This window comes from Amblyomma maculatum, chromosome 9 (assembly GCF_055883805.1).
Source record: "Amblyomma maculatum isolate TAMU_Amacu chromosome 9, ASM5588380v1, whole genome shotgun sequence".
In the NCBI taxonomy this organism is placed as follows: domain Eukaryota; kingdom Metazoa; phylum Arthropoda; class Arachnida; order Ixodida; family Ixodidae; genus Amblyomma; species Amblyomma maculatum.
The window spans coordinates 96,689,030-96,716,246 of NC_139352.1; the positions used below are offsets into that span (position 1 = coordinate 96,689,030).

General features: G+C 45.1%; 1 protein-coding gene across 1 annotated transcript in view; it reads left to right on the top strand.

Moving 5' to 3' along the window:
- The first annotated feature begins 3,266 nt into the window (after positions 1 to 3,266).
- LOC146179795 (nischarin-like) overlaps positions 3,267 to 27,217 on the top strand; it is a 49,075-nt gene continuing 25,124 nt past the window's right edge. The window contains exons 1-6 of the mRNA XM_084579355.1: positions 3,267 to 3,562; positions 12,272 to 12,355; positions 16,881 to 17,063; positions 19,666 to 19,810; positions 20,878 to 21,041; positions 25,667 to 25,876. Coding sequence (XP_084435481.1) covers positions 3,476 to 3,562; positions 12,272 to 12,355; positions 16,881 to 17,063; positions 19,666 to 19,810; positions 20,878 to 21,041; positions 25,667 to 25,876 — 873 coding nt within the window. The 5' untranslated portion in view covers positions 3,267 to 3,475. The remainder of the gene's footprint in view (positions 3,563 to 12,271; positions 12,356 to 16,880; positions 17,064 to 19,665; positions 19,811 to 20,877; positions 21,042 to 25,666; positions 25,877 to 27,217) is intronic.

Here is a 27,217-nt window from a genome sequence, read left to right on the forward strand (position 1 = left end):
TTGTCTAAAGGCAATAGTTCGTAATTAAAAATAATTACTTATTACTTAACTTCAAAATAAAAAAATTGCCTGGGGTGTCTCTCTATCCTACCTCAAATCCTACCTCAAACTAACTGTGAGAAAGGCTTTAATGTTTTTTTTTAAAGAAAAAGATAAGTCACATGTATAAAAATTGACTAATTTTACTAATTTTAAGGACAACAGAGGCCTTTTGTACCCTTCAAGTGATATCAGTTTGTGGCTGACCTTGAGAATGTGTTTACAACCTGCTTCAGTCTAAATTCAAGCAGACAGCTTGTATTCTCAGTATGCTACTGGCCAAGCAAACCTGCTAACTTGGGTGCTCTGACCACTGTCAAATTGGTGCAGCTGAAATCACTGTTTAACTACCCGCATGCACTTTTTCACAAAATGCATTAACCAGCGCAATATGTTTCAAAGCACCTGAAGATGAGCAGATGGATGACTGTTTGTGTAGTCAATAATTTCACAAAACAACTCATTGTTGATGGCTTTTGTTCCATGCACTGAAATAAAATAAAACAGCAGTGGAGAAGCCTTGTGAAGTACCTAAACAAAACTGCTCTGCCCTCCTCATGTATTTTTGGCATATACGTTTATGCAATGAGATGATGAAAGGATTTTAACACTGGCTTACAGCGGTGATTTATAACAGATATTGTTGCTGTGAACAGAGAATAATGGTGACGCCACAGAATATCGCCGGCTGATTAGTTTCAAAGCGTAGGATTTTTTTTTCATGACCACTTTGTCAAAAAAAAAAAAGAAAACAACAACAAATGTAACAGCCTGAAGCTGCTCCTCACTTTACCAGTTGGCAAATTTCCTAACGCTACGCAGATATCACGCTAAAATGAGCATTCCTGGTTACCAGTGGATAGCAAATAGTGCAGTGTAATATAATCATCATTATTGGCTAAATGAAAGTTACTGCGGCGTGGTTGGAGAGATGCGAGAACCCGTGCGTGCGCACGATGCCTGGCCACTCTGCTATCGGTCTGCTGCTGACAGCTGAGTTGGCTCTGTAATAAAGCGGGCTCTGCAGGGCTCAGAAAAATACCTGTCCCGTAGAAATTAATGTGCTGTAATGATACAGTGCGTGATAACTCGTCCCGCATGAGCTGTAGCAGACGCTAGCGAAATAAGAGCGCTTTCACCCTAGTGCAACGGCGAAAACCCGATTAATGTCGAATGAAACTCCTTCTATTATGGGTGGAGGTCCACATACGTCGGCATAGGGCAAAAAATCACCACTTTTTCTGAATAGGCGCACAAAGGCATTGGTACTATGTCGCACTATTGCAAGAAAGCATTGAAAAGTCGACTAGAAGATGTTGCAGTGGTGCCATCTGGCGGTGTCAATGAAAAGCGGCGTGCCCAAGCGCCGTCGTTCGCGCCACTAGAAAGTATTCTAGTTCACTATACTTCGGCCGCAGTCGTTCCTTCGCTCGGCGCGGCGGCTACCACGTGACGGCCTCCTCGGCCCGCCGCGTGAGGGCGCTCGCTAGGAGAGGATAAAACGGGGCGCCGCAGGCACACTCCGCTAATAATAATAATTGGTTCACAGGAAGGGAAAGGCGCCGTAACTGTCACACTTGCTCTGTGGACACCCGAACCGCGCCGTAAGAGAAGGGAGGAGGGTGGGAATTAAAGTGCAAAGAGAGAAAGAGGGGCCGTAGTGGAGGGCTGCGGAGTAATTTCGACCACCTGGGGATCTTTAACGTGCGCTGACATCGCACAGCACACGGACGCCACTTCGTTTCGCCTCCATCGAAGCGCAGCCGCCGCGGTTGGGTTCGAACCCGGGAACTCCGGCACAGTAGTCGGGCGTCTTACCACTGCACCACCCCGGCGGGGCACACACTCCGCTTAGTCATGTTTGAGGAGTTGTGTAAGGCGTCGCTGGAGCGACGTGCTGCGCTGCAAACGCCGGTACCGTGCCGAGGAGACAGATGAAGAAAGGCAAGAGCGGTTGGCTAAGCAACGCGCCTATGCCGCAGAATGGCGAGCCCGGTGGCGTTCTACAAGTTCAGTGAGCGAGAGTAGTTTCATGGACTCGCTGCAATGCCGAGGAATAGTCTATGAGTAGTGCAGAGCGATATAATTACCACAGAAGAAAGCGCCGTGTAGAAGAGCGTGTTCATTGGAATAAACAAACAATAGAAACCATGTTGTGTACAGAGTAAATCCTTTAGGGCGAAGCCATGCCAAACCACCTGTAGAGCCAAGCGCAGCCAGGGAGGTATTGCTTTCGCAATCACTCAGGCTTAACAGAGCTAAGCCACAGCTAATTTTATTTCTTCTCTATTTTCTCTTCTGTCTGCATGAGGCAGCGGAGGGGCACCCCGCCGGTGTGGTGCAGTGGTAAGACGCCCGACTACTGTGCCGGAGTACCCGGGTTCGAACCCGACCTCGGCGGCTGCGTTTCGATGGAGGCGAAACGAAGAGGCGTCCGTGTGCTGTGCGATGTCAGCGCACGTTAAAGATCCCCAGGTGGTCGAAATTATTCCGTAGCCCTCCACTACGACTCCTCTTTCTCCCTTTCCACTTTCACTCCCGCCTTCCTCCCTTCCCGTTACGGCGCGGTTGAGGGGTCCAAAGAAAACAAGTGAGACAGCTACCGCCCCCAGTCAATCAGGCAGCGGAGGTGGCTCAGCTACAGGGCCAGTAGCAGGTGTGAGCATTTTCTTTTCCTTCTTCCTACAGCCACAACAACACAACCATAAAGGAAGGGAGGAAGGTGGGAGTGAAAGAAGAAAGGGAGTTAGAGATGCCGTAGTGGAGGGCTACGATCCACCGCACTGTAATGGATTTCGCCTCATCGCACTTCAGTGGTCCAAAGTGCCCTCTAGAATTTTTTGTTTTGTTTTACTTAACAATAGACCATTTGTTTAACCTACACCAGCTACACAAGTGTAGCAAATGTCCTATACCTACAATAGATTTTTGCCGCACTGGTGTAGCTGGTGTAGGCCCTAATAAAAGAGCTACTTTCGTGCAACGGTGAAACATCATCATCATGCTACAGGCGAACACGTCGTCTGCTACAGAGTATTATAAACGCTTGTAACAGCAGTAGGAGCGCACTAACAACTTTCAGCCATATCACGATTACTTTCATGACCCGACCAAAGCAACGTTAGGCATCTTAACAAAAGTGAAATTTCGTAATTTTATTGCAGGTGGCTTTCCTAACGGCGCTACTGGTGCAAACGAGAACCGAAGCTGACCGATGTAACGAATTCAATCCAAGCTCAGTCATGGTCAAAGCCATTAGTGCTGCTCGGATGGGTTTGGCGGTGCAACTTTTTTTTGCTCAGATGCGCCTGTTATGTTAACAGATGAGCAAGCACTCGTTTGAAGTGACTGTAGGGTCGTTGGGCTTACGCGCCGTCCGCTACACTACACTCGGAGCACCGACTGTTAAGACTGCCATCGCGCAGTGTGTGTCGCCATGGCGCTATACGTGCCCGTCCAGTCGTGGATGAAGGCTTCCGAGACCGTCAAGATCATTGGCACCGAGCAAGGCGATGGCTTCACGGTGAGTCGTCACCAGAGGCCCGCCTTCAGCGCTGGGAGCACATTTTTACCTGCCCAGTGCTTTAACCCCTTCCTGTCAGTTGGCGGCCGAGCCTGGCAGTGGTCCGTCTCCTACACTCTCCACCGACTGAGTTCTGTTAACGAGTGGAGCGCCCGCCTTTCCTATGCAGGAAGAAATTATTCTGCTTATGCGCAGCCAGGCTGCCAGTAAAAGGAGTGCCGGTGCAATGCAGTGCGCTCATATTTAGAGCAAGGCTCGAATTTTTGATGTTCCCAGACGGTGGTTTAGTTTTCACTTATCGTTTTATTTTGTTTGTGGCCCGGAGAGCGGGGCGGGCAGCTCTCGGACATGATTGTTTGAGGAAGTTCAAATAGTACATACGTATTGTCGTTTCTCTAGCATGACATTCAAGTGGCTACAGTTACCTTTGTAGTTACTTTTGAGCTTACCTTTGTAAGGTCTTCCTCCACCCCCACCCCCTTTCGCTGCATGCGTGCTTGTTTCTTGTCTTGTGCCGTTTGTGAAGTTTGCAGCGTGGGCAAGAATTGTGTAAACACAGATTGCGCTGTCCGAACGTGGGACCAGTGCAGAACGCTTCGGTGCACTCTGCTCATCTTATTGGGCGTCATCTTATTTGCGAATAAAGATGGCTACTCGTGAACAGGTGGAAGTTTTCCGCAGTACTAAGCTAACGTTCTGTAATAACACTGCTTGCCTTTTCCGTATAAAAAAAGACACCTGGTTGCGAGTACAATGCCTGCAGCTTCCCCCCCCCCCCCCCCCCCCTTTACTTTAGCCACTATTTTTCTCGTCTCAGATGTGTGGTTTTTTTATGAAGTTCTTCCAAGTGGTCTGATATGCTAAATTGGATTCTGTTTTGATTGCCAAAATGAGAGCAAGGTTGTCGTTGAGGGTTTCGCTAGCAAAATGGTAGGTGCGGTCACTCTTGCAGTGATATCTGTAACAAATTCTGTTGTGTTTGACGAGAAGGCATGCAAATATTCTTTGCATCCTGGAATTGTTTACTTGCCAGGCAGTATGAAATCTGGCTTATTTCATACATTTGGAGATCTGTTTCTTTCTGCAGCAATGTAGAAGGAATGCAGGGCACAGAGGATGACGTCAAGTAGGCAAATGCAGTCTGTGTGTGTGTATGCAGCACATAATTAGGTCTGTGTTCGGTCATCCTGTTTGCATTCCCTCTTAGCTCCCATGTGCATTTAATGGTGAAGGAAACAAATATTATTTTTGTCTTCAGGGTGGCTCACCCAAATTTGGGCCCTCTGCTGTGTCGCAATAGGTTCTGATGTCTTGTGTTAGTGTGTGTGCATTCCTCAGTCCTTTTGTTTTGTTTTGTAATCTGCAAGAGACCCCCTAGCCTGACAGGATGTCAGGGACCTGGAAAAGTTAATTGTCAAGAAATTTCGTTGACTCGGGAAAATCGAGGTATTGTCAGGGATACTGTGAAGAAAGCGGCCATAGCGGGGAAAAGGGTAACCCAAAATAAATATAATAATGTGCTGTGAATTTTGGTTGTACCATGAATGTCTAGAGCAGAATGCTCACATTTGCATGAGATCTTTTTGCTTCCAACATATATGAGGCGACATGGCATACTGCCAGTTTAAGCTATCATTTTCTTGTCCTTTCAGTGAGTATTATATACTGGTTGACACACTGCTCAGTAATCTTGGGCTGGTGCATATTAGTAAACAACTCCATTCAAAAGCTTTTTTTTTTTTTTTTTTTACATGGGCATAACTAGTAATGTGTGGCTTTCATGCGCGTTCGGTGTGGCATATGCCGTCCTAATGCGGTGTCAGAATTTCTACGAAAAGGCTTCTGTTGGGTTGCGTCAATCTCATATATCATGCAGAAGTGGAAACAGGTAAAGGCTGGTTGCTTTTTGGTTCAATCTGTGATGTGCTTGTCTTGCAGCATTGGTTCTATAGGAAGGGCATTTGTGAACAAAGAATGTCTTCAATGGAAAGGTAGAAAGAAAGTGCTTTACCAATCTTTGTCAGCCCTCTGCTTAAAATGTGTTGTGAAAGCCTGAAGACATCTGGTAGTTACTAAGTAGTGCATCACTCCCCTGTAAGCAAACGGCGTGTTTAGATTATTTTTCAACAGGTCCTCAAACTGGAGCTGTCTGTTGCTTTCCTGAAAGCATGCGTAATGGTATTGCATATGGCCATAACTCTTGTGAAGCATTAAAGCAGTGCAAAAACATGTGCACATAATTTTAAAAAACTGAAATTTTAGAGCACAAATCATTGAGGTACTCTTGAATAGCTGAGAAGGAATATACTGCTGCTGAAAGTTGCTGCGCTGATGTTTAATTGAAATGTAGTAGCATTTTGTGGGCTCATTGCGGCTAGGGTTCGCACTGTTGGGAAACCAATACACAGCAGTTAAGGGGGCTACAGCTCGTAAACATGATCCATAACTACAGTGCAAAAGACTGGACAGAGATGAAGGAGGGACACCACACACTCCTCCTTCATCTCTGTCCAGTCTTTTGCGCTGTAGTTATGGACCATCGAAAATACCAACTCGACCAGCAACTGCTTTTGTTGAGCTCGTAAATAATTTGGCAAACTAGTATATATGAAAGAAAGGAAGGGCACAGCATCTGTCAGAACTTTCTCCATGGACGCCTGAACGGCGGCATATGGGAATGGGGAGGTGATCGGAATGAAACTGATGAAAAAGAAGAGCCATAGCGAAGTGCTTCAGATTAATTTCAGCCACCTAGGAACCTTTAACATGCACAACACATGGATGCCTTTCTGTTTTGCCTCTGTCGAAATGCAGAAACTGACAGTTGGGCTCGAATTCAGGTACTCCGGTGTAGTATTCAACCATCTTAACCACTTCGCCACTGCAGCAGGGCAAAGAGCTTGTTAAGAATGCTGCATTTGGGGGCTCACTTTGCATTTGTAGCCATGCCATTAGATTTACCTAAGGAGCATGGAAGGGGCTCTCGTCTCGTTAAATGTCTTGTTTGCAGGTAGCTTATGCTACTGCTCTTTGATTTTCTACAACATGTTATGGTTTCAGCAGTGTGTCCCACCATGTCTCTCACAGGTAGACTTCAACCGGCCAGTAAGAGAATATCTACCCAGATCAACCATTATAATGAAGTGTGCCTTTTTAAAAAGTGCCAGAACTGTGATGAGAAGAGCACTTGAACTTGTAGAGAGTATTGCACAGTACAGTGTTTCATAACAGTATCAGCAGCTCCCTTACAATGTAAGGATCCAGTCAGGCAGTCAACTTCTACCCCTGAACTTGGCAGTTCATTGTATGAATTGTACCTGTTTTACTTAATTTCCTCTCCCTTACTATGTGAGGCCCAGTGAGTGTTAGGGCATTATAAATTACAAGATGGAGGTGCTATATATTTACGTACAATGTGTGTTTCTTTCATTGCTAGCTTTTGTGGCAATGTCTTAGTCTCGTATTATAAGCAATCTCTTTTTTCTATAATTGAATAACTTGGAAGCCCATATTTATTACTTCTATCTACTCTACTCCAGTAAAGCATGCGACATCCACATGCACTTGGTGGAAATGGGAAATGCTTGAAAGTATGAGATAAAAATGAAGGCGTGATGTGATAGCATTAATGGCTTCTGCCTGTTGCTCCCTTTGAGGATCCTTGTTTACGTATGTGCACTTTACAAATTGCTTAATCATTGTCCCTCAATTGGTGGTGCTGATATCACGCATACCTCACTAGGATACAATCATAAGCTACGAAATTATTTAAGGGACCACCCGAGATAGTATAAGCCCCTCTTTAAACAAGCCATGCAAATGGGTGTGCGTGTCCTTGGGAGTAGCATGTCTAGCTCTGGATCACAGGCAGCGCAAAGCATCGGCTCAATATTGGCACTTTTTTGGCAGTTATACTGGTCCAATGTTGGGCCGTACATTGTCACCAAAGTGCCAATATTGGGCATTTGTTTGTGCTGCGTGGTATCCTATACTGGGGGCACTCTTTCTTGGCAATGGGTGCAAAAGTAGGGAGGCAGGGCGTCTTTAAACGTCTCACTCCGCCATGCACTTGATCGCGCGGCTTTCGGTCTGTATGGACGTTGCAAATCATTTTCTTCGTTTGCTTCGACAGCCAGCGTCTCTTGAACTTGACTCGAACCTTGTCTGGTGGAAACACTTCCAACCCTTGCGGAGTGAACAACCAGAGCAACCGTAATGACCCGAACAGGTGGCTGTCGCCATCTTGTCTGCAAAATCGGGGAGTCTCGAAAACCCGGAACAAAAATCGGACGAGAAAACCCGGTGCAACCAAGGAAAGTGTTTTAGGCATAACAGCTTCATTTTGGAAAATTGGTTCCGTGGTAAAAAAATATACCGCAAATAACTAGCGCTATGATTTCAATTTCTTTTTGGAGAAATTACTCATGTAACTATGGACTATATTCAGCTGCGCAGGAAGGTATGCGTTTCGGCTCCGTAGCTTTGGCTCCATTGCCAAGAAAAATTGTCCCAGAGTATAGGTTTCCAATGGTTCCTATTCCTCTCTCAGGTGAGCAACCAGATTTGATAGCTACTGCCATGTTATGTAGTCTCGTGATGCCGCACAATCTGCCGACCAATTCAATGCCTGGCCATATCATCTGCCAGTTTCTACCTTCCAGGGCCATGATTTGGAGAAGGGCTTAGAGTGAAAGAAACAAGGACATAAAGAAAGATCCATGATGAGCGGAAAACTTGCAATTGAAAGAATTGGAAACAGAATGTGCTGAAGGTAAGAAACGCACATGCCTAGATATCCACTGGCTTGAGGAGGCTTCTGGAATACAATATAAACTGAACTAAGGTAATTGAGTAGCTAAAAAACGAGGTTGGAAAAAAACTGCTGCACCTCCCCTACCTTCAGACAGCAACACTGGAGGGATTACACACCATTTAATAACCTAGATTCTTGTAAAAAAAAACAACCTACATGTCAGACACGTATATAGCTTCCAAAATCATAAATAAATGGAGCCTCAAGAAGCTTCCTTGCCAGCAGTCCTTTAATGGGGCCAATGGCTTCAGTTTTTTCAAAATGAGGATGACTGTGGCAGCTTAAACAATCCTTAGGCAGTTTGTTAGATGTAGCTTATTTAAAAGAGACAGCATGTTTTCTTAAATGTTTACTGAGGCAATGACTGGTCCGCCTGACGTGACCACAGCTCAAGAGACTTCGTAGACAGCACAGATTTTTCTCTTAATGAACTTGATAGCATGCTTGTACAGTATGTTTTGGCTTCTGCTCGAATGTGCACAAAGGCTCAGCAGTTATCGAAGTACATTGAAAGCAACATCCACACCAAACTTATTTGGGAATCTTTTCAAATTATGGGACATGTGCGTAACACAAGGCACTGCCTCATATTTCTTTCTGCTAGTCTTCACTGGCTCTGCTAGAAGCAGATTCCCTATTTTCTTTCTTATGTACTGCTTACACAAACCTTTGGTGACAGCAGTGAGCACCGAATTAGGATAATAAGCATTCTCGAGGCATTCAACCTGAAATCTAAAACTGGATGCCACTTTACGAGAGCAGGACTTTGAAAGCATGGATCTAAATGAGGACAGATAAGCGATACTATGCTTAGCAAGTTTTGAATGTGAGGAATGGTATGGCAAAGGAGCTTTCCCTAAAGGTGGCGTATAAGCGTTAAGCACACCTCTAAATTGTGTTTTACTAACTGGCCCAGACTTCTACTTTACCAAAGCTGGGCTCTCGATTTTCCCCTCCCAATGTCAACAGCAGTGAATTTTCTGCATAACGGGATTTTTAACACTGTGGTGTTAAAATTTTGGGAAGAATTATGATCTGTCATTAAATGTATGACTCAAGAGCATTATGGCTTCCTTTGCAGCGCCCTTTGTGGATCCTCGTTTGCATACTGCCTTGAGTTGCTGCCAGATGTTGATAGATGGATGGTCAAATCAAAATGGTCAAATATGAAAGAGCAAATCACTACCACCAGCTTGTGTCTGCAGGCTTAAGTTGCCGAGAAATGTGCTTTTTTTTTTTTCAAATCTTCTGGGGTGGAAGCACTGCTCCATTTGCTCCATTCTGTTCTAAACTGCTTTTCCTGCGCCATCCTGCTCCAAAGCACACTATTGCTCCAAAACTGCTCCAAACCAGCTACCTAAGTGTATTGCGATCAAATTTATCTGGAAGCTGGTTTTTGCTTTTGCTGCAGTGACAGCGCACTGGCGGCAGAGGTATAACACACCTTATGCTGTGCCCAATAGAAATAAAAATTTTATTATGTAGAGAAGCATATTTGAAGCAATAGTAAAAAAATTTTTTTCAAGAAAATTTAAAACGAGGCTCAAGCAAATGGAGGGAATTAACAGCGGAAAAATGCTGTTCATGTGGCAGAGCGCCTCCTCCCAGCCTTTCCAATCACCTGTGGAGAGAGAAGTGATGCAGTTGCTGCAAATTACCACAAGCCGTTGGAAAACTTGCGCAGCTGCATAAAGCTTTGCGCTCTTATGCTTCTGCTGTGAAAGCAGGAAGGTACTCCACTGTTGAGCCTGTTTGTCAATAACAACTGTGCAAAGTGTACATCAAACAAAAGTGTACTTGAAGCATTTTAGGTGTGACACACCAAAGGTGGCAATCTTTATAAACCTCAAGAGGGTTGGGAAGCCATACAGAGTTTTGCTGCCAACATGCTGAAACTGAGGAAGTGCCAGTGTCTTTCAAGGAAAACCATCAAGAGCCACTGGCTGAAGGAGGAAAAGACTATCCTTGAGTGCAGTCTATCCTCCTTGGAGACTCTGCCGACCAGTGTCCAGGAATTTATAAGCAGAACTGAAACGTGCTGCTCGTTAATGTGGATTCCAGACTAGTGGCAGTGCTTGGCACATCAAAGTGGCAGACTCCATCATTTAACTTAACAAGCCAAGGGAAAAAAAAAAGTTTTTTTTCAGTCAAATTTTGTATTCAATTATGAAGTGGACAAGCAATCATTGTGCTTGCTTCTAGTCTGTTTGGAATTGTTGCTCAGGTCAGCTGTTATTTGAGACTTTTACATATGTTTTGGCGATTTGTGTTGTCAGAGATGCGTGCATAGTCAGCAAAGCATTGAACATTGAATAAAAAAGAATCATGGTTTTTATTTTATTTTCTTGTCTTTTTTTTCTTTTTTTTTTTTATGTCGGGAATATAAAATTGTAAATTATCAAGGGGCTTGACATTAGAAACATGCTCTAAGACATAATTCGATGCTTCAACATGGCATTATTACTCCTCCATGAGCTGCTCCAAAATGCTAGAGTCTGCTTCCACCCCTGAACGTTTGGAGTCCAAAACATTTCTGGACACCTGTGTGTGATACAGGCTGCAGCTAGATCCATGCAGTCAAGGCAACTGATAGTGTAAAGAAATCGTACTTGAAAGCATAATGGAAAACTTTGAATATACCAAGCAAATGAGTGTTACTCTTTGAGAAGTTGACGTGGTGCTGATAGACAATTCAAATCCATTGGGATGAGAGTAAAGACTTATAGAAGTCTGTATGTGCACTGCGTGGTGTTCACAATTCAGTATGGTTGTGCGAATTGTTTCTTGCAAACTGCGGGAATAAATATGAAGCTGGGTCCAGTTCTGTTCACTTTTTGGCACCTTAAAAGAAGGGGTCTATGTAATGGCTACACATTGTTTAGTGAGTGCATTCTGTATAGACTGTCTGGAGGTAGAATAAAGCATTGTGGTGATCTTAGATTTTAGACATCCATTTCTTTTTAAGCTAATGATTCAGTGCAATGTGCGTAGCAAAAGCTGACTTCAGTGCAGTGTCTTTATCCTGAAGGTTGTGAAACTCATATTTAGTTCCTAGGTCTGTGTAAAACATTGAAAAGAGACGACAAACGAGGAACACCTGATAACCTAAGCCTGCTCACCAACCCTCAAATTCTTTTCATTAATGTGCCAGGTGGAATCACGTTTCAAGAAGTTGTTGCTCGATGGTATGTGGCAACAGTGAGAAAAAATGGGGGTTGGGGTACATTTAAGGTCTGCCCTTAAGATGTTTTGACAGTCTGCCTTCTCTGTGGATCCTTGTTCAACAGCGTCCACCTTTTAATTTGTGCCTCTGTTATCTCTCACATTCTCGTTAGCTTAATAATCATTATAGTCATTAGATACCACATTTCGAAAACCACTTGATATTGATATAAACTGCCACTTTAACCAAGGTGTATAAATACGCCTGTGTGGCCTATGCCCAGTGCTTCTGACTCAGGATTCAAAGGTCATGGAAGGCTGTATTCCAATCTCAAAGCAAAAGCCCGACTTGTCAACACCTGCCAACTTGGCTACGTCATGTGGTCTCATGCCAGCACATGACCATGTAATGTACAGCCATTTCACCTGCCAACTACTACATGCAAAGACAGTGCCCGCGATTTTTCGTCATAACGCCAACAATGCAGATGCCAAATTTTCAGGATTAGAGGGGCCTTTGATGCTATGACAGTAAAGTGACCTGCACTGATTGCAGTGCGGCAGTTGCAAGTTGGAGGGACGGTACTGATATTTAAGTGAAAGGAAGCATATAAGAAACACTGAGTGTGTTGATTTTGCTGCTAAGTGGTTGAAACTGAACCCTTCACTACTGGTGCATGCGTTGTAGCTGAGGTTGGCACAGAAAGATTTTTGGTTGCCTCTCGGTGGTGCAGTTGTACCGGATCCAGGTGGCGGTGTCTCCCTGCTGCTGGGTGGTCAAACACAGGTACAGCGACTTCAAGGAGCTCCATGCTCAGGTAGGCACTATCCCAGGATAGCCTGCCTGGTTTTTTTTTCAGTCTTTTGTTGGAGCATGTTCGTGTCACCTTCTGAGATGGCACGTATCCTTAGGGCTCTTGAAGTCTAAAAACAAAGAGCACTACGGCATCACAAAGCACCACTTCTCTATTGCGGGCAAGACCAAGGCGTTAGTGCTAGAAAGGCATGTAGGCACAGTATTGCATTTTTGCATCCCTTGTGTGCCTTAGAATCCCACCTGACTTAGTCCAATCTTTAGGGTAACCCTTCTAGGTTGGCTAGAAGGAAAATACAGTCGTGCCTCCTTAATATGGACACTTCGGTTTCCGACCAAAACTGTCCATAAAGCGAGTCATCCTTAATAATGAGTCATGAATAAAAACGAAAAGTATTTTATTGAGAATAAGAATTTGTAATTAATGACTGATTTTGCAATTAAATTTGTAATTAAAAACAGCAAAGCTGCCGATGAATCCCCTTTCTCGATGAATCCGTCGACTCGAAATGCCATGTCTGTTCTCACACCTTGTCAGCCCTCCTCTTGAGTAGCTGAAGTCAATAATGCCTAGACAGAGCGTATAGAATAATTTTTCTAAGTAATCATCACCCTGTTTTACTGAACAAAACATTCCATAAGTCATCACAGCTAAAACCCATCAAGACAGAGAAGAAGGAACGGTACGTGCCCATAATGTTGCCGAGGCAGCGAGCCTTCTCTTGAAATATTTCGTTGCTCACGACAGCACCATTCGCGCGCACATTCCCGAACCACATTAACAAGGCTGACTCCATTTCTTCGAGCTGTGTTGGGCGCTGCCGGACTGTGGCTGACGCTGCGATGCTGACGTTGAGTCATTGATTGGAGTCCTGTAGTATTGATGCTACTGTCGACCTGGCGAGGCTGAGGCCTAGTAACTTTGGCCCAGTTCCTCACGGCTTGGATTAACTGAGATGGCTTTTGCCGCTTGTATTCACAGATTTCCCGCTTCGCGCCTGCGTTCAGCTCCGTTCTTTTGCGTTTAACCCCCACCATGCCAAAAGTCAGACTAAAGTTGAGGATTACAGGCCCCTGATTCTTTGCACTTTTTTTGCTTAGCCTTTCTGCCATTCTCATTCTTTTTTGCTTTGTACTGTTTCTGTAAGGAAGCGAGGGAGTCAAGTTGGCAGGCTGCTATGCAGAGGGCTATAGAACTTCCTGGCGCCATTTGTATGTGCTCCTATGAAACAAGCATTGCAAGCTGAAGTACAGTTTAGAACGACGGCTAGCAGACTATGAAGAGCTGAGACCTTGTCAAGGCCGCATCGTTGACTCAAAGCGAAGCCGACATGCGGACCCCTTGGGTGCTAAATGTGGCAGTTCGGCAGCGCAACAGTGATGAAAACCAGAAGCATGAGAATGAAGGGCAGGGCGTTCAGGACGAGACGCCCGGTCCCGTTGTCGCTCTACTTCGTGGATATGTCTTAACTCTAAACAGAAAGCGTTGACGGTTTCATGGAACACACATTGTGATCTGGGAAAGAAAAACTTCAGTTCTCACCGCCACATTAGGCGCTTGTCTTTTTTTCTGTTATTTCTTTCTTACGCGTTTACCGGCCTCTCTGTTCATGTTCAGCAAAATTTATTGCAACCACATGTTGCTGTTTTCCCGACTGCAGCCTCTCATTGCGGCGCTTCCGCTGCACCCAGAAATCTCCTGGTTCCCTCCTTTCGGGGTCTTTCTTATTTAGCTGACCCTCGGTTCGCTGTGTACGTTCCTTTCCACTCTTGCGCTGCCCCCCCCCTCCCCCCTCCTAAAATGATGATACGCCCGCTTTGGTTTTTTCATTATTTCACCGTATAGTTCTTTCCAACCCCACAGGACTCGTTCAGGCATCTGTCTGTTCAGGCATCCGTCCGTGTCGGCTGTCGCGTAGGTTCGCGCCTGCGCGCCCTTCTTTTACTTGCGTTCAGACTCCAGCTTTTTTCAAACCCTGTCCATATTAACGAGACAAAAATACATGGGCCCATGTGGGCTGTGTGCATTCTTCAACTGTCCATTGTCCAGACAGCGAGTTTCCATATTAACGAGGCATAAGTACACTGAAAACATTTCGTCCCCAGAAAAACTGTCCATAATTCGGGTCATCCATATTAATGGGGGTCATATTAAACGGGGCACGACTGTAACCACAATCATAAAAGGAAAGCTGTACAGCTTTTCCAGAAACTTTATAGTTGAAGAAAAACTCATCCTAGTCTGAACCTGACTTAGTACCTTTACCATTATTGACCAAGTACAGGCATCTATTTTTAGTTGCATTGTTTTTGTCTGTAATAATGCATGAGTCATCAGAACGCATGGATCAACATGTGGTATTTGCGTATGTCTATATAGTTATATTTATAATTGAATTTTCTTACACTGTCGATTTCACAAGCCAGATGATGGCTGTAGCACCAAAGATGGCTTTAGGACACATCAGGCTTGAAAAAAATAAAAGAAGCATGATCGCTATGTAGTTTCAATTCACATCTTAGCAACCCTGCTTCAAGGGCTGGAATGTCAACAGATGATGTATCAGCGATTATACAGTCAAACCTACTTATAGCAAGGCTGAAGTGCCAACAAAATATGACTGTTATAACCAATAATTGTTAAAATTTGGTTGTGCCAAAAGAAAAAATGAAATTACACGCTTTAAAGAATTTAAGGACAAGAAAGTAGCTTACAGCGTTGATTTCTTAGTAAGAAAAACCTATCAGTCAGCTTTAATTCTTTCATGGCATATTTAGTTCACATCTCCTTTTTGGGTGCCTGCACATGTTCAAGTGGCAAACTTTTAGCAAAAATGAAGTCCCGGAGGGACTCTATCATTTGTCCAGCATCTTTTTTGCAGCCTGCTGATCACCATCCCTTATGGATAGTGAACGTACAAGAATTCAAGTCTCGACACGTCACCGTTATCATTACACAGTTGGAACCTTGCGAACCTTCACATCACTGGCATTCCGAATGAAGCCCACTTTCCAGAAGAAATTCATGATGCAGGACTGAGAAAACAGTGATGGTGAAAAGGAAAGCATTATGTGTGTGGTTAGGCTGGCATGGTTGCAGCATTTACATATGTTTTTCTCTCTTATGGCTGGTTCAATTGTTATAACCTGTTTATTTTGCCATAGAAAACCTAAAAAAGCTGACAGCACACAGCAGTTCATTGTTATGAGAGATATTGTTTTAAGCGGCATTGTTATAATTGAGTTTGGCTGTATTGCAATCTTTTTTTTTTTCATGTCTCGCATAGTTTAAGGTCACTTTTGACTTTACAGGCCCAGCTTGATTGTTGAACTAAAAAATTGCAGCGTCAGGAAGAAAATTGATTTTTCAGTGCTCTCGGAGGATTTCTATCAGGTGACGCATTTATGCTGATGTTGACCACACCCTTTGAAAGAAAGCGCACATCAAAATTTTGATGTGTATAGTCATTTTTAAGGTGGTACTGTGCCAGCTCAGAAAGGAAGTTGTGAACCTTGACACTTTTTCCTGTTGTATTTTCACATGTCTGCAATCATTTCCAACCTGTGGGAAATCATTATTTTTGAAACAACAAAAAGTGCACACAATTTAGGGCACACTTAAGCTATGCCTTGAAGGTCATGATGAAAACCATTAATGACTGCTTTCTGTGGCTATCCTCGGGGAATTTTCATTCGCATATGTGGACTTGCTACTCGCTTATTCACTAGTTCCTTTATTATGTCGCGAATACTTATTAGCGTACAGTTGTAAGCCGCCAGATTATGTGAAAAACCACCCGACCAATAAATCTAAAGCCCTGCCTTAACTAAGCCATACAAACATGCCTGCCTGTCCAAATGTCGTAGAGGGCTTGAGTCTCATCTCGCTCTTTCATCTCAAAGCAGCCACTGGCATCTCGGTCATGTCATGTTGCCTCTTGGCACCACACAACCCTGCCTGTGCTGTCATGCCACCTGCCAGAGGTATGCGCACTAAAAACAGATTGAAAGCAGCAGAAACTGCAGTGCCTTCTGAAATTTACTTATCTCGCTAACCACTGCCGGCTAATGGGTGAAATTTTCTATAAACCCAGAACTGAATGGTGGCGACTGAGCAGCTTGGTGCTCTTTGCATGAAAGCATCTCTGTTAATGGTTGCTTCATGCGGTCAGCATTTGCAGCTTCTGTTGTCGCTAGGCCTGTGTACTATTTTGAATTACTATTGTGCTTTAGTGCATTCCCGAGCTCAGTGCGAGTCCTAGCATGCACCACCTTTATGATCCGTGCTGTCCTGTTAAGCTGGTGTTTCGGTCACGTCTCTCCTAGGAGCCACATTATTTTCGCTGGCTGCATGCCGTTCTATCAGGGCAACCAATTACATGCAAGCTTATTCAGTTGGCTAACAGAACAAGTAAACAAGTAAAAACATGCAAGCAGAATAGTAGCTCTATATCCATCAGACGTTAGAAGAGAGGTCTGCAATTCTCTCCCCAACTGAACTGTGGTGTCTCACTTGCATGGCTGGCCAGCTGCGTCGGGGCTTCCACGTGGACCCTCGGCTGCTGCCCCCCGGCAAGCTGTTTGGGCGGCAGGCAACCAGCTTTGTGCAGCAGCGCCAGGCCGAGCTGGAGCACTACCTTGTCACCCTGGTGCACCAGTTTGCCGATGCCCTGCCCCTACCTCTGGCCCGCTTCCTGCACTTCGACCGATTCGTGAGTGGCCAAGGAATTGGGCTAGAGCAACTCTATAAGGGTGGAGATAGGGATACCGAGAAAGCGGAAGTAATAATAACAAAAAATACCTAATATTGGTTTACAGGAAAGGAAAGGCGCAGTATCTGTCACACTACTTCCGTTAATACCTGAACCATGCCACACGGGAAGGGAGGAAGGTGGGAGAGAAAGCGGGAAAGAGAGATGCGGCTAAGGAGTAATTTTGACCACCTCCGGACCTTTTACGTGCACTGACATGACATCGCAGACCAAACTGACGCCTCTGTGTTTCGCTTCCATCGAAATGCAGCCGCTGGTGGTTGTGTTTAACACATCTTAACTACTGTGGTGGAGAACAGAGGTTTCAGTATGATAGCAACTGTGCAGGGTGTAAGGAAAATGTTACAAGTAACGCGAAAGGGAAGAATGTCTGCAAGCAATCAAATAATGCCCCCATGAAATTGGAAGATGCAGTGTCATGCAAAATAATCTATATTTGTCTTTAATGGCATTAATCACTATTAATGTCATTTGGTTCAAACTGGCCTGGGGGAAATCAGCATTCAGGGTTGAACCTAATTTTATAGAATATCTTGACTTTAGAAAATTTTGTATTACTGTCACGTTTTTTTTAAAGTTGTGTTGTTTTGAGTGCTCATTTCAGATCTTCACTTTTTTCCCCGTAAACTGTTTAGTGTGCGAGAATAGTTGAGGGGAGAGTAAAATAAAGCAAGAATTGATTCTCTGTACCAGTTTTAAAGAAAGCATGTCATACTTCTGAAATATATTTTGACAAAAGTTCTTCAGTAGGTATGAAACAGGCAACCTTACTGCACTCAGCATGAGGTGTCTTTTTGGTGAACGAAGAAGTTTTAGCGACAGCTCGGCTGTAAACAAAGGGGCTTGGCATTGCCAAAATGGTGACATCCCCGAAATGGTGTGTTTGAGGAGGGAAGAAGCAAACCTCTACAGGGAGGGCAATGCCATCACTTTGGTCGTGCTGAAGTGGAACTTCGTTTTTTTTTTTTTTTTTTTTTTTTTTTTTTTTTTTTTTTTTTTTTTAACTGACTACCTAGCCCAGTTGTGCATAATATTTCAGCGAGCGAAAACACATCCATTAATTTGGAAGGGTAAGAGTGTACACCAGCATATTTGAACAGGCCCTGGACGGTGAAGAGTTTCTCTAGGTGAGCTGTGAGTGGTCACAGATGATAACTTTTACTGCCACAGGCACGACATCCTTCAGTACACAGTTCTCGTTGTGACTTTGGTGCTTGTGTGGCTTGCTACTGGCATCACCTCTGACCACCTCTCATCAGTGCATAATGGTGTCTCTTTTGACCAAGTGTTTTTCCATCCACCATGGTGGTGCAGTGCTCAGGGCACTCGACTACTGTGCCTAGGGATGCGAGATAAAATCCTGGCCGCAGCAGCCACTTTTCGATGGAGGCGGAAAGCAAGGCACCTGTGTGCTGTGCAATGCCAGTGCATGTTAAAGAACCCCAGGCGGTCGAAATTACTCCGCAGCCCTCCACTACAGAGTTTCTCATAGCCCAAGTCGGTTTGTTATGTTAAACCCCACAAACGCAACCAAACCAGGAACTGCTGGTGCTTTTGGTGCCTTCTGGCATACCCTCAGTTCATCCTATTCATTGCTAAGGCTCGCAAATGCAGACACTCGCCAAGAAAGGATATCCCTTGCTTACCTGCATGTTGGTCGGTAAGCCTAAATTGGAGAAATAAGCAATGTATACTATTCTAGCAGTGTACTTCGGGGCTAGTTGGCTTATCATGGAACACACAGCATGCAAGGGTAGATTGTGCCACTGCCGTCTCTCAGCTGTTTGTTCAAATATTGTGCGTGTACATACCAAAAAAAACCTCGTGTATTAGTACAGACCTGGGCAGAGTGCAAAGTATGATTTGGAGGATAGCAGGAACCAAAAAAAAGTTTTTATTATTTATTTGCACTGGATTTTGTGCTTGTCTCGGTGACACTTAAAAGGCACATGTGCCGTACTTGCTGGGGGCTAGTTGATCGTTTACTTGACAAGAAGTAACGCTAAAAGAGACATTATGTAGAGAGATAGACAAGGCAAACGCATCCTCAGCATCGAGCCGAGCAGTGCGCTTGTCCTGTCTTATCTTTCTGTGTGCTGTCCTGTTTTAGGGCTACTCCCCTTCAAGTGTACGTGTGCCACTCTGTGTGAGGCATTGAAAAGGAGCCTGCAGTGCCTGACTCTGGCTGTGCAGCCATGCCTGAGCAGAAATTTTCATGCCAGGAAAAAACAATGGCTTTACACATTGCTCAGGAACTCTCGGATTAAGCCACGTGGCCCTCTGGTTTTTGGAAACCAGTGTCGCTGATATCTGGCATGTAGAGATCTAGACGCAGTGCTCGTACCTAAATACCCTTAACGGAGTATAGACACTTCATTTTTGAGTTCATGTTTAATCTGATGCTTAAGACATTCCTGTATATGAATCACCATGCGGAAAGGCAAAATGTTGTAGCTTTTTTTTCCAGCCGTGATTGAATTTTGCTACTTTGCATAGCTACTTGTAGCAACCGTCAAACTTGGCTGGTCCTGGTACGGTGCAGGAGGTTCGCACAGTGGTGGCTGACCTGGCGGAGCGCCTCTTTGAGACAGGCGAGCAAATCCTGGCTAGTGGGTCACGCTTCTGCACGTCTCCCCTGGAGTTGCACTGCCTTACCCAGCGGCTGAAGCTGGCTGAACCCACCTGCAGTGAGTGTGCCCAGCATCTGCGTGGGAGGGTGAATAGCATCACGAGTGTTCACAGCTGTTCGCATGATTATGAGTAAGGAGGTTGTGAAGAGACTAAAGCCACTGTAACTGTGTCGCCTTGTGTGCCACAAAGACAGCGGTGGCAGTCGGCCTGTTAGCTCTCACCTTGACACAAAATTCTTGAGGTACTTAAAACACCCAAGAGCAATAAGACAAAAGCCTTTGGGGCTGGTTCAGCTGTAGTGTTGTTTACTTGACAGAACCCCACTGATCACACAATGCAAGACAGCAGCTTCTTTCGTGCCGCTCTCACCTTTACGCAAAATTCTTGGGTCACTTAAAACACCTTAAGGGCAATAAGATGAAACCGTTTTAGGTGGGTTTTACTGTAGTCTTTATTTAACAGAACTGCGCCAATGACACAGTGCTTCTTCCATGCCGGATTCGAGGTCAGTAGCTCCACTTGGCGGCGATGGCATGTGTCACGCTCCTTTCTGGAGATCGGGGTGAAGGCATCGTCATCACACCCCTACGTTGCCATGGAGACGGCAGGAACGATAGACAAGGATATCTAAGATATGTTTCTCACATGCGCAGCTGACGATCAGAGGGGTAGGAGTTCGATTCCCAGTGGAGGTTGATATTTGTTTCTTAAAGATTAGGCTCAGACAGAACCCCGCCGATATCTCGCGGAGGCATTTTGTGGACAGATCTCGCTCCCCCATAAGAGATTTTTCACCATGAGCCAAGGCAAGACTTTCGTCTTAAAAAATGTCTTCAATATCTGGCTCTGAATGGGTGTATTCGTAATGCAACCTCATACAGATGTCTTGCCACTTGGTGCCTTATTTATAGAAGATGGCACAATGATTCATATGCACTGCTTGCTGTGTGACTGTTTTTACTGATGTAGAAAGACAGTTTAGTTGGTTGCTGTGAGGCAGCGTCGAGCCCAACGCAAGTTAGCCGAAAATTGCTGCATAGAATTAGCCTCAGAACAGGCATGTCCCACTGATAAGGCAGCCTTTGTGCACTCCATGCCAGGGTGTTTCTTCTTCCTCCTGCAGGCTCGGGTGACAAGCGGCGTGACCTGGGCCATGTGCTGGACTTTGTCTCTCAGCTGCACCACCTGGAGGTGGTGGCCGAGCCGGGCTGCCTGGCCATGAGTGACCTCTACCCCAGTGGCCTGCCCTTTGACCTGGCACCTTTTCGCTGCTTGCAGACGCTCAGCGTGAGTGTGCTGTTCCTGTTCACTCGGCCGACCTGCGGGCTCGATTGCGTGTCAAAAGTAGTTTGCAGACACTACCTCATCAGCACACGAGCTGATGATGTAGGCAGAATTGAATTGCCAATTGGCACCATCCCTGGATACACTAAAACAGCACATTTTATATATGAATGGAGCCTTTTCATTCTTGTTTTTTTGTGCCATCTCCAGAGTAGCAACATACCATTTAACAGCCCTGTCATACAAACTAACCAAACTTATAATAGAGGTCATTGTGCAAACTTGCCTTTGTAACAGGAAGAAAATCATGCTGGCATTTGAATGAATGCAGTAGGATAAGAATAAAATGGCGCCAACAATAATGAAGCTCTCGAGGCTGCTAGCTAATGCTCATTCTTGAGTTAGAATTACTCTTTGTGCCTGTCCTTTGATAACATTGTGCATGAGGCCTTGTCAGCAGTCCTTCCAGCATTCTAATAAACTAGCTTTTAGCAGTTTATCAAGACAGAATAACCTGCTAGCATCAAGCAGCTCTCCCACCCATCTGGTTTCTACCTTGACTGAGGGCATTCTCAGAAGCTAAAGGAGCAGCTAGCTAGAAGGTTACCGAAGAGAAATTTAAAAGGACAAAAACGAAAACTGCCCTTTTACCTTGGAGGTAATGTCATTTTTAGCATAGCTTTTTTTTGTCGCGCCCCGCTGTTGTGGTGAAGTGGTTAGGGCGCTCGACTACTGCACTCAAGGATGCGGGATCGGATCCCGGCTGCGGCAGCTGCTCTTCGATGGCGGGGAAAAGCAAGGCGCCAATGTGCTGTGCGATGTCAATGCAAGTTAAAGAACCTGAGATAGTCAAAGTTTTCAAAGTCCTCCACTATGACATCTCTCATAGCCTACCGTATTTACTCGAATCTAGGCTGTCCTTGATTCCAGGCCAGCCCCCAGAAATCAGAAGGTCAGAAAAAAAAAAGTTTACTCAAACGTAAGCCAAATGAAGAAAGGCATTGATGACTCTAGAACATCCATTTTATTATACTTGCGATGGTCACGTCCAGTGTTCACTCATCATCTTCAACAGCTGGGCTTGCAGGTTGGAAGTTCTCTCTGCCTTCAAAACTACCTTCCGCTGGAAGGCCGCGATGCAGTGACCTTGCTTAGTTTGTGTCATTAGTCCGCAAACATGGGCGCTTCTTGAAGCAAGCACGGGACGGCGATGATGATGAGACTTAGTTCACCGCCAACGTTGTCACAGCATTTGGAAAAGCAGAATGGAGTGTGCAAACCTGCAAGCAGCTGCAAGCATGTTGCTAGTGAAGCCGTGAGACTGCGTTATATGTCTAGCGGTTTTGGGCGAACCACATCCTCAATTTTAAATTGACCCCCGACTTTCGTTAACAAATTTTTAAAAAAGTGTCTGCCTAGGTTCGAGTAAATACAGTAAGTAGGTACCTTTAGGACATTAAACTCCATAAACCAACCATCTTCTTCTTGCCTCATCTAGCTGCTGCATCTTCCTTGCTCATCGCGGCTGAACTGGCTGTACTTTTGCAGTCATGGGGCTGCCTCCCTCCAGCCACCTACTGCAGTGTCCTTTGTAGGCTGGCAAACCCATTGGGGTATGGAAACGTGGGCTCTCCGGTATGGCACGGCAACGGGTGTGTGGATTGTGCGGAAATTATTTCTGTCATGGGGTTGCTTCTGTGTTGGTAAAGTGCATGGTTTCAGTGGTCGTCAGCACGAGTACAGTGCAGTCCACTTATAGCGATACCAGATATAGCGATATATCGCTTATAACGATCAATTCTTGAGATTTATCATTTTTCTCATTGCCCCCATGTAAAAATAAACCAGATATAACGATCGATTATTGGCGGTACATTGCATACGATAGCTTTATCGCTGCCCGGTAGGTGTTTACCACGAAAATTTGACTGAATATTCAATAAAAGATAAAATATTAAGAAGACAGTGACGTGAAAACTCGGCATATGCGGCAAAAACTGAAGAAAATGAGCACTATCATCATCGCAATCGCAGCCCTGCAAAGGGTGCTGCTGCGGCCGTATCGTCATAGCCATCACCGATTCTGCGTCCGTAACGGTTCGTGGAAGATGGCAGCGACCACATTGATGGACGGCGCGATAGCTCACGAGATAAAACGGCAGAATCATCTGGGTTTTTGGCACGATTTCAAGGTTGGAAGCCTCGTAAAAAAATATGGACGTTCGCACTCTACGATTTTAACGATCATCAAGGCTGGGGATGACCTTCAGTTAATCCAGCCGCTAATTGGTTTCGTGCACACAAAAAGGTCTGCCGCCGGCGTACAGGCTACTGGAAGCGATGCTCACAGCGATTGCCAAGCTTCAGCTGCTGCTCAAGCGGGCGCGAATTTCCGACTTCTTTAAGTATGCTTAAGTTACTTTATGGCTATTGATGTATATTGTAATAAAGTGTTTAGTTCTCTGTACGATGATTAGCGTTGTTCAACCCGATTTACTCATCGCTACTCATCGCAAGCCTACATGCATGGGAAAATACGTGGGTGTGCTTTTTTTTTGTTTTTCATTTTTCTTTTTATTTCGCCGGTCCAGATATAACGATAATCGGTTATAACGATCAGATTTTCAGGTTTTCTCAATCTCATTATAAGTGGACTGCACTGTATACTAACAATGCACGTCAAATATGTGAAACCTTTGTACCTTGACTGCGACCTGAAAGGCAGTGGTGACCCTGAATGCGAGAGACTTGCAGGACAGCCACCCCTGCAAATGACGCATGAAGTACTAGAGGCACTGGAGATATGTAAATGTAACAGGCAGCGACTGCGTAAGTGTGCAGTCAGTTGCTGTTTTGCAGAAAGGGATTCACTGTCTCTGCCCTGGTCATGTAATAGCACAACCTTGGATGCCATTGGCTTTAATTTGTAAGCCTGCCTTTTTAGTTTCATTTTTTTCTTAGTGTATCCTCTACATTTCCTGTGATGTTTCAAATGAACTTCAGCGAGAAGTAGCAGTCGTCTTCATCTTTCCCTGTCTTTCTGCGTGCTTTTTGCCAGATGTGGTTTACCATCCAGGCCCATACCTGACATATCTTCATATCAATCAGCTTTGCAATCAGTTTTTGCACCAAGCTGTGGACAAAATGATCATGGCTGGGGCAAAAAGCAGACATATGTATGGGAAATGAAGGGCTCATTTGATACACCTATGAAAGAAGCTAACAGTCAGCAAGGCCAAGGAAAGCACAGGCTTTTTTTTTTATTTATTTTTTATTTCTGGTCTTGACGTGGCTGTATTCTGTGCAAATTTCAAAATTCTACGATGTCGAAAGATCAGATGTCACGGCCAGATTTGTGGGCACTGTCAACTCTCGCTTTGCTATTGAGATGGGAGGCTGACATCCGGATCTATAGGACAACTTTTTCTGCGTATGCAGCCAAGGCTGCGGGGGCGGAACTTCCGTCATGGTGTTACTACACCATGTAGTTCTGGCATATCAGCTAAGGTTTCGGTTTCAGTTCTATATTTACATAAAATTGAATTATAGTTTTCGAGCTGCCAATGGTGCAGAAATGACTTTCTTTAAATTGCTTAAGGCATAAACGAACATAAATTTGCAGTTAAGGAATATCATGCGCTGCGTAGGTTGCCGAAACAAGCCCCCTGAAAATGCGTACAGAAACTGGCGGGCAGATGCAGCAGAAGCGGCCGACGCACTCTTCGGTGTGCAGCCATCCTGTTTCCTCTGCTTACTGTACTGATTTGAAAATGCACTACACTAACATTGTACGCGCTTGGCTTGTAGTAAAATCGTATAAATTAACGTCAATATTTTTGTAATAATATAGTACTCCAGAGCACGATCCGCGAAATTCATGAAGGGACTACATTCTGCTGCGCAGTGAGCATAGCCAGAAAAAGTTGCCCAGGAGCATAGCCTTCCAGAAGCCCTGGATCCCAAGTTGAGCACGCTGCTCCTAGGCCATGCGGGCATGTACATATGGCTTGGTTAAAGCAGGGCTTGATTTCTCTTTCCTGGCAGCTTTGACAGCATACATCAGGGTCCTTCTCTCAATCCTTTCTCTTGCAGGTGACTCGGCCAGGCGCCGGTAGGTTGACGGTTTCTGTGACGCCACCTGTCTCAGAATTGCATGTCTTTGTGTTTGTTTGCATTAAACATCCTTCTGTGACTTTCACCAGTGACATGTCCATCACATCGTTTATATACAACCTGTTTATATGAACGATGACTTGGGTTGACTGGGTGAATTGTTGACTTGGGTGAATTGACTTGGGTGAATTTAGACCACTTTAAAATCGATTTCGCGGCAGTTGTCAGAGGCTGACATGCCAAGCAGTGTGAACAACTGTGGGTGGAAAAACAGTGACATCATCTGCTAAGATAAATTTCATTAAGCTAGTGCTTTCAAGCATTATAGTAGGTTTAGCCACATTAATTAAGCATGCACAATTTTTCTTCTACTTTCTAGTTAATTATTTTGAATCCATAAAAAGTTTTGTAGAACATAATAACGTCAGCAGCTAAAATAAAAATCCCCAGTGTTTTCCTTGGCCTCACTGACTGTTGGCTCCTTACATGTGTTGATGCACTGCGTTGTGGTACAGCTGCGCGGATGTGAGGTGCATGGCCAGTTGTCTGGGCTGGAGGTGCTGCGGCCGCGGCTGCGTGAGCTGGTGGTGGAGAATGCTCTGCCGCCTCTGGCAGATGTGTCGTGCATGCTGGTGGCAGGGGACGTGTGGCAGGCGGCCACCTGGCACCACGTGCGGAGGGCGCGCTTTGCCCACAACGGCCTCAAGACAGTCGACCTGAGCATGGTGAGTGCGGCACGGACAAGAGCTGAGCTGTTCCTGAATTATTTTGAACAAGGATTGGGCCAAGTGGTAATGTGAATAAGGTGCAGTTGTGACACTGCAATTACAATGTTCCCAGCTATATCCGAGGCAGAGCTTGTCAGATGAGTCTTGGTCATCATCATTGCGTGCTGTGCAATGTCAGTGCACGTTAAAGAGCCCCCAAGTGGTTGAAATTTCTGGAGACCTCCACTATGACGTCTCTCATAGCCTAAGTTGCTTTGGCACGTTACACCCTACAAACCAAACCAAACCAAACCAAGCCTCAAAAAGAAGCTGGTTGCATCAGGCTAATGCCGGAGCAGCTGACGCGCGTAATGAAGCTAAGAGCAGCAATACAGTGCACTAGGGGTCTGTGGTTATGCGGAATTTCCAACATGAATATTGTGAGCTGGGTGACCGAGCTTTAATGGCACAGTCAACTGTGGCGTCGAGGAACGAACACAGAACCTTGATGATGATAATTCGCAAATAAGGATGAAGTTTACATGAAGCGAAGGGTAATGATGAGTAATCACAGATGTGGATGAAGTTCACGGTAAGTGCGCACAATCCCCCCTACCCCTCCCCGACGAAAGCGGCCATCCTGGTCGCAGCAATTAAAGGGAAGATAGACGGCGGGCAAATGGCCTGAGTCAAGTCATATGCACAATCTCAGTGCCACGACAGCGACGGTCATTGACAGAGATGCAGGGGCAACGTGATAGCTCACTGGTGAAGTTTTTTGAGCACCATGTATGGGCTAATGAAGCGGCTTAGAAGTTTGTTAGACAAGCCTGGTGTGCGTGTAAGCATCCAAAGCAAGGCTTTGTCACTGGGATTGAATGACGCATCACGGTGAGAAGAGTCGTAGCCACTTTTTTGTGCAGTCTGGGTGGCTTCTGTGCTCAGTCTGGCAAGTTCACGACAGTGGGCAATACGTGAAGTGAACTGCTCATGGGAGGGTGTGTCAGAGAGAACAGGTGCAGAGAAGGATGCTTCCAGGCAGAATGTAGGGAACCGACCATAGATAGTGCGTTGAACTGCAGTGTTCACAGCTGAACAACAGAAGTTCTCTCTGCCCCACTGTTTTTGATCTTCATAAACGATCTTTCTGCCAGCATTTCATCGTCCATTCGTCTTTTTGCAGATGACTGCATCTTGCACCGCTGCATAACCACCTACAATAATGAGCTGTTACTTCAAAATGACCTCGAAATTGAAGAGTGGTGTTCCACATGGCTAACGAAGCTTAACATATGAAAATGTAAATACATGCAAGTAACGTGCAAGCACACTACCCTCAACTACAGGTATTCATTGTAC